At 46.3% G+C, this 15,251-nt stretch overlaps 1 protein-coding gene across 1 annotated transcript; it reads right to left on the reverse strand.

The window, feature by feature from the left end:
- Positions 1-2,320: 2,320 nt before the first annotated feature.
- On the reverse strand, positions 2,321-14,555 carry Znf3 (zinc finger protein 3). The gene is made up of 5 exons (XM_036171510.1): positions 14,395-14,555; positions 10,184-10,309; positions 7,946-8,037; positions 7,178-7,304; positions 2,321-3,871 (listed from the first exon to the last, which is right to left on the reverse strand). Exons 2-5 carry the CDS (start codon positions 10,236-10,238, stop codon positions 2,802-2,804), a joined length of 1,344 nt encoding a protein of 447 aa, XP_036027403.1. The 5' UTR covers positions 10,239-10,309; positions 14,395-14,555; the 3' UTR covers positions 2,321-2,801.
- Between the last annotated feature and the right edge of the window lie 696 nt (positions 14,556-15,251).

A 15,251-nucleotide genomic window follows, 5' to 3' on the forward strand; every position in this document is an offset into this window, starting at 1 on the left:
TGGGAGGCAGAGGCAGGCAGATCTCTATGAGTTCAAGGCCAGCCTGGTCTACAGAGCCCAGGACACAGCTACACAGAAAAACCCTGTTTCAAAACAAAACAAAACAAAAAAGCATTGCTATTCTAGGACAAACTATTCTGGTAACCACAATCATCTTTGTGTGAAAATAAGTCTATACAATTTTTGATTCATTACTGACATTTTAAATAATGCATCTACAAGACTGTAAAACATCGGGTAACAAACTTCTGCCCTCCGGGGTTCTCCCATTGTGCTGTAAGCCTCTATTTAAGACCTCCTCCTCCCTCCTTCAATAAACGGCATTCAGCATACAAAAAAAAAAAAAAAAAAAAGAAAGAAAGAAAGAAAGAAAGAAAGAAAGAAAGAAAGAAAGAAAAGAAAAGAAAATACCTTATAGGCTGGCCCACAGCCTGACCTTATGGAGGCATTTTCTCAGGTGGTGGTTCCTCCTCTCAGATGACTCTAGGTTGTTATCAAGTTGACATAAATCTAGCCAGCACACCACCACTCCTAATTTAAGTGCTGAAATAAAAATATGCTGTGATATAAGGCCCCCCCAAAAATATTAAATAATGCATCTAGCTGGTTTTTTTTTTTTTTTTTTGGGAGGGGGAGTAGGGTTTCATGTAGCTCTGGCTAGCCTCAACCATTTATAACTAAGGATAGCCTTTAACTCCTGACCTTTCTAAGTGTTGGGATTAAGCCATGCCCAATTTATGCATTGCTGGAGCACAAACCCAGAACTTTATCAACTGAAGTGAGTTCTCTACCAACTAAGCTATGGCTCTGGCCCTTGGACTTTTTTTTTTTTTTTTTTGGAGCTGAGGATCGAACCCAGGGCTTTGTGCTTGCTAGGCAAGTGCTCTACCACTGAGCTAAATCCCCAACCCTGGACTTTTTTTTTAAAGTGAAAAAAATAAAAATAAAAAAACCCAACTGTCTAAGCAACTTACTAAAAAAAAAAAAAAAAGGAGTATGGAGAGCTTTTTAAAAACTATCTTATAACTGGGTATGACAGGTTAATCCATAATTCCAGAATTTAAAAAGGTTGAATGAAGCAGGACTGAGTTCAAGGCTAGTCTGGGCTACATGGCAAGACCCACCTAAAACACAAACCAAAGCAAAACAACCTTTCCTCTTGTTTTTGTTTTGTATTATTCACTAAAAAAGAAACAATCCAATAAGATGTTTATCATCACTGCATTGTTCATCCTGTTACCTGAAAAGTACACATGAAACTGGACTCTGCTCAGTTAGAAACTTTATTACATAATATACTTTCCCAGCATCATTTGAATTGGATCTCAGAGATGTCACTGGCGATGAAAGGCTTGTAATCCCAGCATTTGGGAGGTAGACACAGGAGGATCAGTTCAAGGTCAGTCCTGGGTCAAAAATAAACCACGAAAGTAAATGAAGTAAAAATCCTTGGCTCCACAGGTGATGGCTCTTGTCCTTGTCAGGCCTGGTGACCTTGACTTCATCCCTGGGACCCATACTGCAAGAGAACCAACTCCCGCAAGTTGGCTTCTGACCTCCATATGCATTCCATGGCACATGTATACATGCATGAACACATGTATGCATGCATGGACACACACCAAAAACAAATGCAAAAAAATGTCTAGGGTTGGAGAAACACGGAAAGTCATCTGTTGGTTGGAGTACCACCTGTACCCAGCAAGGAGCCCGGCTGTCAAGCTTGGGTCGCAATGCCTCTCTGGCTTTACTGTTTGTGTACTCCGAAGTAGCTGAAGTCAGATGTACTCCAGAGAGGCCCAGCTGCTGGGGTGGTGAGTTCCCTGACAGCATCCTTAATAACTAGAGGCTGATCTCAAATTACCCTTTACCACAGGAACAGGAAGAAAAGAGGACAAGAGTGAGGCCAGCAGTAAATGCTTCTGATCTACCTCATGTTATTTACTGCTCCGATGAGATTTCCAGTCAGCCCTGTTACGAGGGAGGATGTGGGGTCTGTCTACACTATTGCCAGACTGCTCTTGAAAACATGTTATCACTGTTCCAAGAATAGTCACTACAGAAACCCTTGCTGGGGTCCCCCCCCCCAATAAAATGAACCTATCAGCACCAAATTTCCTGAGTTCATGATTCATATGCCAAACAGCATATTTCCTGTCCAATCTTAAAGCTGGATTAGGAAGAGTGGCTTTGAAATGCAGCCTCTGGGGGCCTGGCATGGTTGTATATGCCTTTAATCCCAACACTTAGGAGGCAAAGGCATGTAGGTCTCTCTGGAGTTCAAGGCCTGCCTGGTCTACACAGTGAGTTCAAGAACAGCCAGGGCTACATAGTGAGATGTGTCTCGAAAAAGAAAGGAAGAAATACAACTTGTTTCCCTTCCCAGAACTTAAGATGACCCAGAATATTCTTCCCTCTGCCTTTTGTGCTTACCAGACTGACTCCAACTAGAGGAATCCTTGGAATTTTGTTGCTAATAAGCTTCCATCCCCACCTTGGAAAGAAAGGCTCTTCTGGTGTGAGAAAATTGGTTTAGTGCAAACCCCTTCCCCAAAGGGGTGACCAGTCCCCAAGCTTCCTTCTTTTCCCAGTGCTTAATCTGCTACTTGCCTCACAATTTTTCAAGACTGGTATCCATTCCTGGGAAATCCTGCTGGTCACTGTGCCAGGATGTTCTTTCTCATCTGCCCCACTCTCTAAGTGAAAGGTTGGCAGTGGGACACTGTCTAAATTGGCCCTATTTATAAGGTAAGGCAAGAGCTCGTTAGACTAGGGAGTGAGGAAAATGGCATATGGCTCTCTCATGTGGACTCTCTGATGTTTAATTCAGCAGAAACTCCGAGAGAATTTCTGCTTACACCCATTACATTCAAAGGCTTCTCTCCAGTGTGAATCCTCTGATGGCGAACAAGAGCTGAGCTATACCTGAAGGCTTTCCCACACTCGCTACATTCATAGGGATTCTCCCCTGTGTGGATTCTTTGATGCTGAATAAGGCCTGAACTGTAGGTAAACTTCCCTCCACATTCCATACATTCATAGGGCTTCTCTCCAGTGTGGATTCTCTGGTGCTGATAGAGGTGTGAGCTCTGGCTGAAGGCTTTGCCACACTCATTACATTCATAGGGTTTCTCTCCAGTGTGGATTCTCTGATGATGGATAAGGGTGGAACTCCTACTGAAGGCCTTCCCACATTCGTTGCAAGCATAGGGCTTCTCGCCAGTGTGGATTCTCTGGTGGTGAGTTAGAGTGGAGCTCCAGCTAAATGTTTTCCCACACTCATTACATTCATAGGGTTTCTCTCCAGTGTGGATTCTCTGGTGCAGGATGAGAGCTGAGCTACAACTGAAGGTCTTCCCACAGTCCTTACATTCATAGGGCTTCTCTCCAGTGTGGATTCTCTGGTGCTGAATAAGATGTGCACTCTGGCTGAAGGCCTTTCCACATTCACTACATTCATATGGTTTTTCCCCAGTGTGAATTCTCTGATGCTGAATAAGGTCTGAAGTTCGATTAAAACTCTTGCTACATTCATCACACTTATGGGGTCTGTCTCCCATGGGAAATCTCTGATGTGAAGGAAGCTTGGGATTCACGGTGAAACTGTTCCCAAACTCATTATACTTCTCACTTCTTTGTCCCATGTGAGTGAGCTTTTCCTCAGCTGTCACTTGGTGAAACTCCTGTATTTTCCTATTCAGTCTTCCAACAGAGGAGTTCCCCAGCTGTCTCTTCAGACTGACTTCTTGTTCGTAGGCTTCTTCAAACTTAAGACCCTGAGAAACATCCGTTTGCAATCGTCCTAGTATCATCTCATGTGACGCCCTGCCTTCAGAGAGGACTTGGTCATGTCCAGTTTTGGACTCACCATCTAGCACAATAAAAATGCAAGTGTCATATGTTATTGTGAGGGAAAGAATAAAAGTCAGAGAATAAAATAATCACGTGTCTGACGTTTATAGTGCCAAAGCACATGTCCCTTTGCTGGCCTGAAGAGAGGCCTTCCAACCTTTATGTGTAACTAAAGCAAAGTAAGGCAAATGGGCTAAAGAAACAGAAGGAACAGGGAGAAAGCTGGGGAGAAAAGATGTGAACCTAGAGGAAGTCAATGGGTGCTGGGGATGGGAGGAGATGGCCTGATGTGTTGGGAACAAAAACTAGGTAAGGGAGGCTGAAGAGCTGGCTCAGAGGTTAAGAGTACTTGTTGCGATTGCAGAGGACATGGGTTTGATTCCCAGGGCCCACAACTGTCTATAACTGTAGTCCCAGGAGACCCAATGCTCTCCTCTGACCTTCAGCGGCACCAGGAACACATGTGTGCACACATACATGCAGGCAAAACACTCACACACGTCTTTAAAACAAAACAAACCCAGGTAAGGAAGACGTGTTTCTTAACGAAGCACCACAGTTTTCAGGCAGGTCAGAGGCTGTAGCTGTGGCTGGGAAGATGGGGAGAAGAAAAGGACAATGGGGGAAGCAGCAAGTTTAAGAATGACAGGAAAGCCGGGTGGTGGCGCTGCATGCCTGTAATCCCAGCACTCTGGAGGCAGAGGCAGGAGGATCTCTGTGAGTTCGAGGCCAGCCAGACTCCAAAGCTACACAGAGAAACCCTGTCTCAAAAAAAAACAAAAACAAACAAACAACAACAACAAAAAAAAGAATGACAGGAAGCTGAAAGGGGTGATATGTGTCTATTAAAACACCATGAGTTTGAGGCCTGCCAGGGCTACATAGGGAGACACAGTCCAAAAAAGGGGAAGTCTGATAGGCGGAGCAAATGTGTAAGGAACTTAACAGACTGCTGGAGAGAAAGGCAGGAAAAGAGACGAAAAACAGCAGTAGGGCAAGGAGGAGCAGAGGGCAGACACGAAGAACCCCATGAGAACGAACCTGTCTGCAGTCCAACCACGTATACCACCAGCAAAGACAAAAGTTTTAGTCCAGCTCTGGGCTGTAGACCAAGAAGGCGATGCTATGTTGCAGACTATCTTAAGTAATCTCCATGTCTAGCTTCTCATTCCCACTATATACAGAGTTCCTACAGGGAACTCTAGGCGTGGAGGACGGTTCCACCAGGTCCAGGTAGTATTTTTAGTTTGTCAGCTTTTTTAGAGTAGACAGGGCAAGGACTCACTTGGCCAGAGCCTCTCAAACCCTCTCTCTTCTCAATCCTCAAGAGACTGTCACAGGACTCAGAAGAAGAACCCGCTCACAGGGAGAGACGTGGCCATACCAAGTGTTCCCAGAGCACAAACCTAGAACCCAGGTCTGCAGGGGACAAAAGGAAATGGATAGGGACATCTCAACTGGAAGTTAGGAAGATGCCCTGGTACTGCTTGGAAAATGTTCTAATGAAAGTGAGGTAGGAGACAAGTTACTAAGTGTTAAGAAGGTAATTTCTACTTAAAACAAGGAATTGATTTCATTTGTTTGTTTATTTTATTTATTTATTTAGAGATAGGGTCTGAATATGTAGCCCTGGCTAGCTGTCCTGGAACTCACAATGTAGACCTGGCTGGCCTTGAACTTACAGAGGTCTTCCAGCTTCTGCATCCCAAATGCTGGGATTAAAGGTATTACCATGCATAGCAACACATTTCTTTTAAAAATTGTGTGTGTGTCCACATGTGTGCAGGTGTTTCTGGAAACAAGAAGAGGGTGTCAGCCCCCCCCCCCCCCCCCCCAAATTGGAGTTACAGGTAGTTTTGGAGCCTCCTGCTGTGGCCGTCAGGAACTGAACTGTGGTCCTCTGGAAGAGCAGCAGCACTCTTAACCCCTGAGCCATCTCTCCAGCGTCAGAACATACATTTCTATAAGAGGTACAGAAGCTCCTGAACAAAACTGTAGGTCCTTGGAGTAACCCAAGAGAAAAAGGAAGAACAGAGAGCTCTAGAATGTTCACTCAGATACAGAGCACCACCTTCCATGTTCAGGAATCCCAACATCCTAATCCTTTAGAAAAGTCTCTGAGTGACATATTAAGTCCTGGAAATAGATGGCTACAGCACTAGGTTTGGTGTTAATAGGGAGAGGGTCAGCCAGATGTGGTGGCTCACACCTATACCCCAGCACTAGAGTACATGAGGTGCAAGGATTACAGAGTTTAATGCTATCCTGGGCTACTTAATGAGTTCCAGGTTGGCCTAGGCTGCAGTGTGAAACCCTGTCTCAAACAGAGACAGGTAGACAGGTAGATGGATGGATGGATGGACAGACGGATAAGTAAGTCCAGACAGACACATAAATAAATCCAAAGACATAAATAACAAGAAAAAACACTGGAGCTCAAACTTTGTCATTCACAAGTTCTACTACCATGCAAAAAATGTCTAAGTTCATTGTTTACTTGTTTGTTTGAGGCAGGGTCTCACGAAACCCAGGGTGGTCTCAAACCCATAGTGAACATGTAACAGCTGGTCCACCTGCCTCTACTTCTCAAGTGATGAGATTACAGGTATATGACACCATGCCCAACTGGCTTCTGAGGGTCTTTTTGTTTGTTTGTTTTCTGTATATGAGTGGCTGTCTGCATGTATGTGTATCAAATGCAAGACTGGTCTTTGGGGAAGCTAGAAGAGGGCGTCAGATTCCCAGGAACTGGGACTACAGAAGGTTGTGAACTGCCATGTGGGTGCAGTAGAAGAACACAGGTCCTCTGGAAGAGCAGCCAGTGCTCTTAACCACTGAGCTGCCTCTCCAGCCCAGATTTTGCATTTATTAATCTTACGTTCACCAAACCTATAAAATGAGGATAATACTAACCACCTCAACTATGGAGTTACTATGAGGATTAAATGCAAGGATACATGTGGAAACCTCCTTATAAGCAGCTAATCACCCTATAAATGTGAGCTGTCATTCTTACTGTTACTAGTTTTCTTTTGTAAATTTATTTATTTTTAATGTGTATGACTGTTTGTCTGCGACATGGAAGTACCGTGTGTGTCTGTCTGGTGCCATCGGAGGCCAGAAGATGGCTTCAGATCCCCTAAAATGGAGTTAGAATCGAGAGCCTCCATGTGAGAAATGGGAAACTGAACTTAGGTCTTCTGCAAGAGCAGAAAGTGCCATCTTTCCAGCACCATTATTAGAGTTTGCTAAGACTACATTGCCACTAGCAAACCCTGAAGCCTAGAAAAAAGAGCATGCTTGTTGAGAAGGTCCAAGTCCTTACCCAGTGAGAACACATTCCCATAGTTCTCCAGCATCACATCCCTGTAGAGGTCCCTCTGTGCAGGTTCCAGACGCTTCCACTCTTTCCAGATGAAGTACACAGCAACATCCTCAAATGTCACCAACTCCTAAAACAGTCATATGGCCATACATGCAATTTCAGGGCAAGGGTCAGGACTAGCAGCACCAGACAGCAACGAGGATGGATGGGGCTGAGCTCTTTGGGATGTGGGCAGAGGTCAGAGCAATGCCAGCATGAGCATCCAAAGCAGGGTGCAGCATCAATGGCCCTAGGGATGAGCGTAACTGCCTTCCAAGAGTCCATAATGGAAATGATTTTTTATTAATGTTTATTTATTTGGGGGAGGGGTACCACTGCACACATATGGAGGTCAGAGGACAATCTGTGACAGTCAGTTCTCTCCTTATAACAAACAGATCCCAGGGATTATATCCAGTTGGCAGGGTTGGCAGCAAACACCATTATCGTTTGTTTTTGTTTTTCAAGACAGGGTCTCTCTGTGTAGCTCTGGCTGTCCTGGAACTTGCTCTATAGACCAGGCTGGCCTTGAACTCACGGAGATCTGCCTGCCTCTGCCTCTGCCTCCTGAGTGCTGGGATTAAAGGCGTTGGCAGCAAACACCTTTACTCACTATACCCACTAGCCCCAGAACCATGGTTTTGATGGACAGAATTATAGTTTAGGGCACTAAATGATACATCACTCTACAAAGCTAGAAGGAAAAGAATGAAGAGAGCCATGGCTTACCTGGGACTTGGCCTTTAGAAGTGCAGCAGCCACCATCTCGTGCCCCAGGCTGTCCTTGTCAGGAAAGGAAGGGACTTTTGAAGAGGAAAGAGCTGAAGGACAATACCAAGGCCAGGAATCAATCTGCCTGCTTTCAGACCCAAAGTCACATGCCTCAAAAAACCACCCAGTCTCTGCTTTCATGAATGCCACACTCCTGACCATTCATGCCTGTTCTTCAAGCGGGGCCGGGGACCAGTTACGTTCTCATTTTCCTTCCCACAAACTCCTGTAGGAGATTCGTAGGCAGAGGAAAACGAGCAGCTTCCCTCAAGCCCCGACAGAAAACACAACACCCACACCTCTTCTCTTTTTCCATCCAAAGACCAAACTTCTATCAGTATGACAGAAGTGTTTCCTAGCTCTGCTCTGAACCACATACCTTTCCCCATCAGCCATAAGTTTTGTGTTTGTCTCTCAGGGTCTAACCCACTATACATATCTAGATTTGACAAAATAGATTGTAAATGCTTTTTCCTAGGCATGGGAACAATAGCCATTATGGCTGAAACCTGCAGCTCTTAGCTCAGTGCGAAGTGCTTACCTGGCAAATGTATCTGGCATTCCTGGTGAGCTCCTGGCCTGGCTCTGGAGAGTAGCACCTAGCCCTAATCCATCCTTTGTTTAACCACACTTTTTGTTTCTCTTATTGCCCTATGTGAATCTTGTCTCAGAGTCTCCCAAGGATCAAAGGCCTATGCAAAACTTGGTTCAGGAAACCCGGAAAACCGTGGTACCTGAGAAATCCAGGAATTTGCACTTGGCATTTACCTTTGGGAGCTCTTTTCGGGTTGCTTTGAGCATATGGAAATTAACTGGCTAAACTGTAAATAGAGAGAAAATTAAAATGCCCCGGGCAAAGGGAAAGCACTTCAGTCCTTCGAGGCTGGGTCCCCCTGCAGCCAAGAAAGGTCCCTGTGAACTCACACACCCGTGCCACCACAATCCGAGCCATGTATGGCCCTGGGTTCCATACCCAGTAAGTGCCCTAGAAGTCCTTTCTCCCACACAACTGACTAACGTTTGGGGAATTTGTGTGCAGGAATACCTGTGTGAGTGTGGGTGCATACATGCCACAGTGCACATGTGGAGGTCAGAGGACAACCTCAGGTTTCAGTCCCTGCTTCCCACCTTGTTTGAGACTGGGAATCTTTGATGTTTTTCTGCTACATATGCCTTGCTAGCTGGCCTATGAGCTTCTGAGGATTATTCTGTCTCAAGCTTCCATCCCCCCATAGGAATACTGGGATTACAGACATCCTTACTATGCATCTGGTTTAATGTAGGTTCTGAGGATTCAAACTCATGTCCTCATGCTTCTGCGACGAGAGCTTTTACCCACTGAATCATCTCTTCAACCCCACAGCTCTTTAATATTTTTTTAATAGTATGAAAATATAGTGAATCCCAATATCATATATAATTACTATATGGCAATACAAAATGTTTCAAAAAGAGAGTTCAGGGACGGTTCTATGGCTCAGTGGGCAAAGGCACCTGTAACAAAACCTGTCTGCCTGAGCTGATGCCCACCCCCAACTCACATGGTTGAAGGAAGGAACCAACTCCAGAGCTTGCCCTCTGACCTCTGCACAGAAACTTTGGTGTATTGTGCCATACTTGTATATATACATAACACACAAAATGAATACATTTAATTAAATAAATTCAATAAAAGTTATTTTGGCTTGGGTGTGGTGCCACATGCCTTTAGTCCCAGCACCTGGGGGGCAGAAGCAGGTAGATCTCTGGGAGTTCCAGGGTAGCCTGGTCTACATAGGAAGTCCTTGACCATCCAGGGCTGCACAGTGAGACCCTGTCTGTCTGTCTGTCTCTGCCTCTCTCTCTCTCTCTCTCTCTCTCTCTCACACACACACACACACACACACACACACACACACACACACACTCACACAGGCAGAGCATGGTAAAAGACATCTGTTTAAACCCAACACTACAGACACAGTCAAGAACATGGAAGAGACAAACAAGCCTACCAAGTGTGCTGGCCCACACCTTTATCCCAGCACTAAGGATGCACAGGCAGGGGGATCTCTCTGAGGTTCAGACCAACCTATTTACACAGTGAGTTTCTGGTCAGCCATGGCAACAAAGTGAGACCCTGCCTCAACAAAAACACAGGCAAGTAAACAACAGAAAAAGATGAGAACAACCCCCTCTCCCAACCCCGCATCTTACCACTCTCTAGCAGGGGCCGAGGTTCCTGAGATGCAAGGTCAGCCTGAGTTTCCATGGGTGAGGGGAATGGTCTGGCCGCTGATCTCCTAGCTGTGGCCTCGGCAGGAAGCAGGTTTTGAAGTAGCACTGCAGAGGCAAAGAGATCAAAGCTGATTTTTTAAATGCCTCCTGATTTCAGAAAGGGAACTGCATCTCAGTACATAGGAGGAGTGAGAAGAAACACACAAGACCACCCTATTAGATCCCTGTGAACATGGGCATTCCTGTAATGAGCCCACACAAGGAATTGAGGTTTCCAAATTTTGCCCCACCCACCCAACACTGAGTGACAAGTGCAGTAATGAGGTGGGCATCGTTCACTAGACTGAGATGACTGACCTTGAGCCAGGTATGGTGGCATACACCTGTAATGCCTGCACTAGGGAGATGGGGGGAAGGGGGGATCAGTTCAAGGCCAACCTGTGCTATAAGAAACCTTAGCTTGGGGCTGGAGAGATGGCTCAGCAGTTAACAGCACTGGCTATTCTTCCAGAAGACCCAAGTTCAAGTCCAGCACCTACATGACAGTTCACAACTGTCTGTAACTTTAGTTCCAGCGGATCCAACACTCTCACACAGATGTGCAGACAAAACACCAATGCACATAAAATAAAAAAATTTAAAAAATTAAAAAAAAAACAAAAAACAAAAAACAACCCTTATCTTGCTGAGCAGTGGTAGTGCACACCTTTATTCCAGAACTCAGCACTAGGGAGGCAGAGGCAAGTGGATCTCTGTGAGTTCGAGGTCAGCCTTGTCTACAGAGTGGGCTCCAAGACAGCCAAGGTTACACAGAGAAACCCTATCTTAAAAAAGAAAAAAAAAAAAAGAAAAGAAGTCAATCTTATGACTAGAGAGGTGGCATGGCTCAGTGGCTTAGAGTACTTGTTGCCCTTCCTGAAGACCTAAGTTCAATTCCCAGCACCCACACTGCAACTCAGAACATCTGGAACGCCAGTTCCAGGGAATCCAATGCCACCTTCTGGACTTCAAAGACACCAGGCATATACACAATGGGAGACATATATGCAGGCAAAACACCCACACACATAATATAAAAGTAAATAAATTTTAAAAAGAAACCTTATCTCAAAAAGCAAGAGGACTAACCCCGATTGATTGTGCTTCCTCTCATTAAGACAGCAGCAACTTTCTTTACACTACTCCACACCTTTTTTCCTAAAAACAGGATCTCATAACTCTTTATGAGATTCGGTCTTAGAAAACAAACAAGGGACTAGAATGATGGTCAGAGGTTAAGAGCACTGGCTGCTCTTCCAGAGGGCCCAGAGTCTGATTCCCAGCAACCACATGGTGGCTCACAACCATCTGTAACTCCAGTCCTAGGGGATTCGATGCTCTCTTCTGGCCTCTGTGGACACTGCATGCACACGGTACACGGACAGACATACAGGCAAATACAGGCAAAACACCTATACAAAACAAAACAACAACAAAAAATAGACCAAGCTAGCAACAGTATGAGACCCTATCGAAAACAGGACAAAAACAACAAAATTATCTCCTCTTTAAAAGGCGAATCAGCCGGGAGGGTGGGAGTGGGGGTGGAGGGGGGGGGCGGCAGCAGCAGAGCATGCCTTTAATCCTGGCACAAGGGAGGCGGTGACAGGCAGATCTCTAAATTCAAGGCCAGCCTGGTCTCCAGAGCAAGTTCCAGGGCAGCCAGGGTTACAGAGAAACCCTGTTGGAGTGGGGTGGGGGCGGGGTGATCAACAACGTGGGTGGCACAGTTGTCTATGGGAGTGGGTATAGGTGCAAGAGGCACCTCAAGGCTGAATTTCAGCCTTCTCCAGCTGCAGGGTGCATTTCTTTCTGTGGTCTCAACTGCCCTTGCTCAGCAAAGAGCCCTTTTATTGTTATACAAATCACACCTTTAGCAAGTCAATTCTGTATACCAAAGTCTTTGATCTAAGCCCCTGAAGGGATAATGCCAAATGTAAATTCCCAGTAATAATACCACTGGGCTGCAGTTACTAAGTTTGCATAAGGCTTCCATCCCCTAGGGAAGCTCTCAGATAAGGCTTCAGACAAAAGGTACAGAGACAGGGGGTAGCAATCACAAAAGGCAGAGCAAAGCTAGGTGCTAACACTCCAGTGTCAAACCGGCTGGAGCGTTGTGGGAATTCCTCCATCATGGCACAGACCTGAAAGCCTAGCAACTGAGTGGCTGAGAAGGGATTAGGAGTTCCAACCCAATCCCTATCTCAAAGAGAAACACACATACACACACACACACACACACACACACACACACACACACACACACACACACACTGACTCCAAAGTAAAAGGCAAGCTGGGCATGGTAACCCATGCCTTTGATACCAGTACTTGGAAGGCAGACTTCAAGGCCAGCCTGGTCTACATAATGAATTCAAAGACAGCCAGGGCTTTGTAGAAAGATGCTGTCTCCACCGGGCGGTGGTGGCGCACGCCTTTAATCTCAGCACTTGGGAGGCAGAGGCAGGTGGATCTCTGTGAGTTCGAGGCCAGCCTGGTCTCCAAAGCGAGTTCTAGGAAAGGCGCAAAGCTACTCAGTCAGAGAAACCCTGTCTCCAAAAACCAAAAAAAAAAAAAAAAAAAAAAAAAAAAAAGAAAGAAAGAAAGATGCTGTCTCAAAAAACAAAAACAGAGTGAAAGGCAATAGTCCCCATTCAAGGCTGGGTTAATTGAAGCTGGAACTCAAAGGCATACTGTTGAGGACAAGTCCCCAGTGTCTTGAGTCAGTAAACAATGTTTCTCATAGAAACTCTGCATGATACTTCTGCCATCTGGGTATGGGCAGAGCCGTTCCCCAGCCCTGTTGCCAACTCCACTCCCTCAAGCTGCCCGAGGGACCAAGAAGGACCACATGACAGTGAGGACAGGTCAGGAAAAGCCTCCCTTCCTGGATCCTGTCTTCCTTCTACAGAGTTAACCCCTGTTAAGAGTAAAGTGGTGATGTAAGAAATTTGGCATCTTATGTTCAGTTCCTGGGATTTTATTTATTTATTTATTGTCTGTCTTTATTGGGTAAGACCTCACAGGATACCCCAGACTAGGCTGGAATTCACTGTACAGTACAGGTTGGCCTCAAAATTATATTCATACTCCTGCTTATTTGCATCTGTGCAGGGATTACAGATGTGAGCCAGCAAGCTTGACTAATTCCTGGAAGTTCATTTTAAGATAGTGTTTCTCAACTAGGGGTGGGGGTGGGGTCGAAGGACCCTTTCACAGAGGTCGCCTAAGACCATCAGAAAACAGATATTTACATTACAGTTCATAACAGTAGAACATTTACAGGTATGAAGTAGCAACCAAAATAACTATGGTTGGGGGTCACTCTTAACACGAGGAACTGTATTAAAGGGTCGCAGCATTACCACTGCTTTAGGTGATACCAGTGCTGTATGATTAAGGGAGCAAAATGGAAAAACTCACGTGAAACTTATTTCTAATATAGATGCTCAAGAAGTATGGAGGGGAAAGGGATATACGCTAATAACTACTAAGGAAGACCATTGTCTTTTCATTACACCCTAGAGAGTGGATATGAACTGAAGGTTCTCTGTGTCAATCTAGGTTCTTAGTGTCTTAGTCAGCTGGACACATTCGGCCACTTTCTGCAGGGACTCTGCGCTAGCAATGTACAGCTTCTCCAGGAAAGGGTATCGGGCAGTAAACTAAAACATATCTATAGGACATTAGGTCTTTGGTGAGGTCCCCGCAGGATCTTTCCGAGGACCCGAGTTCGCATCTCCTCCCAAGCCCTAGTTCTCACTCCTACACAGACCTACTCTCACGCTCCGATCCAGTTAAGGAAAAACAAACTTCCTTCTCCTGCCCCGAGCACAGAAAACGGTGCACTGAGAGTACCAGGTGAGGCTGTCTGTCTCTGTCATCAGCTGTTTTAAAGAAAGGGACCTCTGCAGCGACGCTGGAAATTTCAAACACTGGGGCCGGCGGTGGAGGACACCAGAGCAGGACCGGAGTCCCAATCCGCGACACGCGGGAACCCGCCGGGCTCGAGGAGCCGGGGTTGCGGGGCTGGGCAGCGGCCGCAGGGACAAGGAGGGCCCAGGACCCCGCGGAGCCGGGCCCGGGGACCCCGCGGGCCGCAGAGGCGTGAACACCAACCCCCTTCCCCGGCGACCACACTTCCGCCTCACCGCGAGTCCCGAAGACGGCCCCACTCACCCTGGGGACAGGGACGTAATTAGGGGGCCGGACACGAACCAGGCCCTCTTGGACCCTGTCACAGACCCACACAACCGAGAACAGAACAAAGAACGGAAGTTCCCCCTCCCCATGTCGTTTCCGGGTCGTCCTTCTTCGCCACCCACGACAATCCCCGTGAGCCAAACGCCCGCTTGCTTTCTCTAGGAAAATGGGAGGTCTTCGTCTCTCGATGGTTCGCTGACTCTAAGAAGACCGGTGTGCAGGAAAAACAAGTGCGCCAGACCGCGCCACCTGCTGGCCGGGTCGGGAAGGGACGATGAGCAGGTGGAAGAAGCTGGAGGCCCTGGGAATTCAGGGCATAAATTCCGGTGGACCAGTCAACACCATCACCTAAACCTCCACAGCCAACATAAGAAAGTTGAAGATCCGTTAGTATAAATGCTGGGCGGTGGTGGCGCAGACCTTTAATCCCAGCACTTGGCAGGCGGATCTCTGTGAGTTCGAGGCCAGCCTGGGCTACAGAGGGAGTTCCAGGAAAGGCGCCAAAGCTACACAGAGAAACCCTGTCTCGAAAAACAAAAACAACCCAAAACCAAAAATGGGGGGAGGGCTGGAAAGATGGCTCAGTGGTTAAGAGCACTGGCTACTCTTCCAGTCGACCCCGGTTCAATTCTCAGCACCCATACGGCAGTTTGTAACTCCAAGATCTGACACTCTCAAACAGACATACATATAGGCAAAATAACAATGCACATAAAATAAAAATAAATAAATTTTTAAAAATGTGCGCCATGGGCTGAATATTTAGCTCAGATTTAAAAAAGGGGGGTGGGGATTTAGTTCGATC

Source organism: Onychomys torridus, chromosome 22 (genome assembly GCF_903995425.1).
Source record: "Onychomys torridus chromosome 22, mOncTor1.1, whole genome shotgun sequence".
In the NCBI taxonomy this organism is placed as follows: domain Eukaryota; kingdom Metazoa; phylum Chordata; class Mammalia; order Rodentia; family Cricetidae; genus Onychomys; species Onychomys torridus.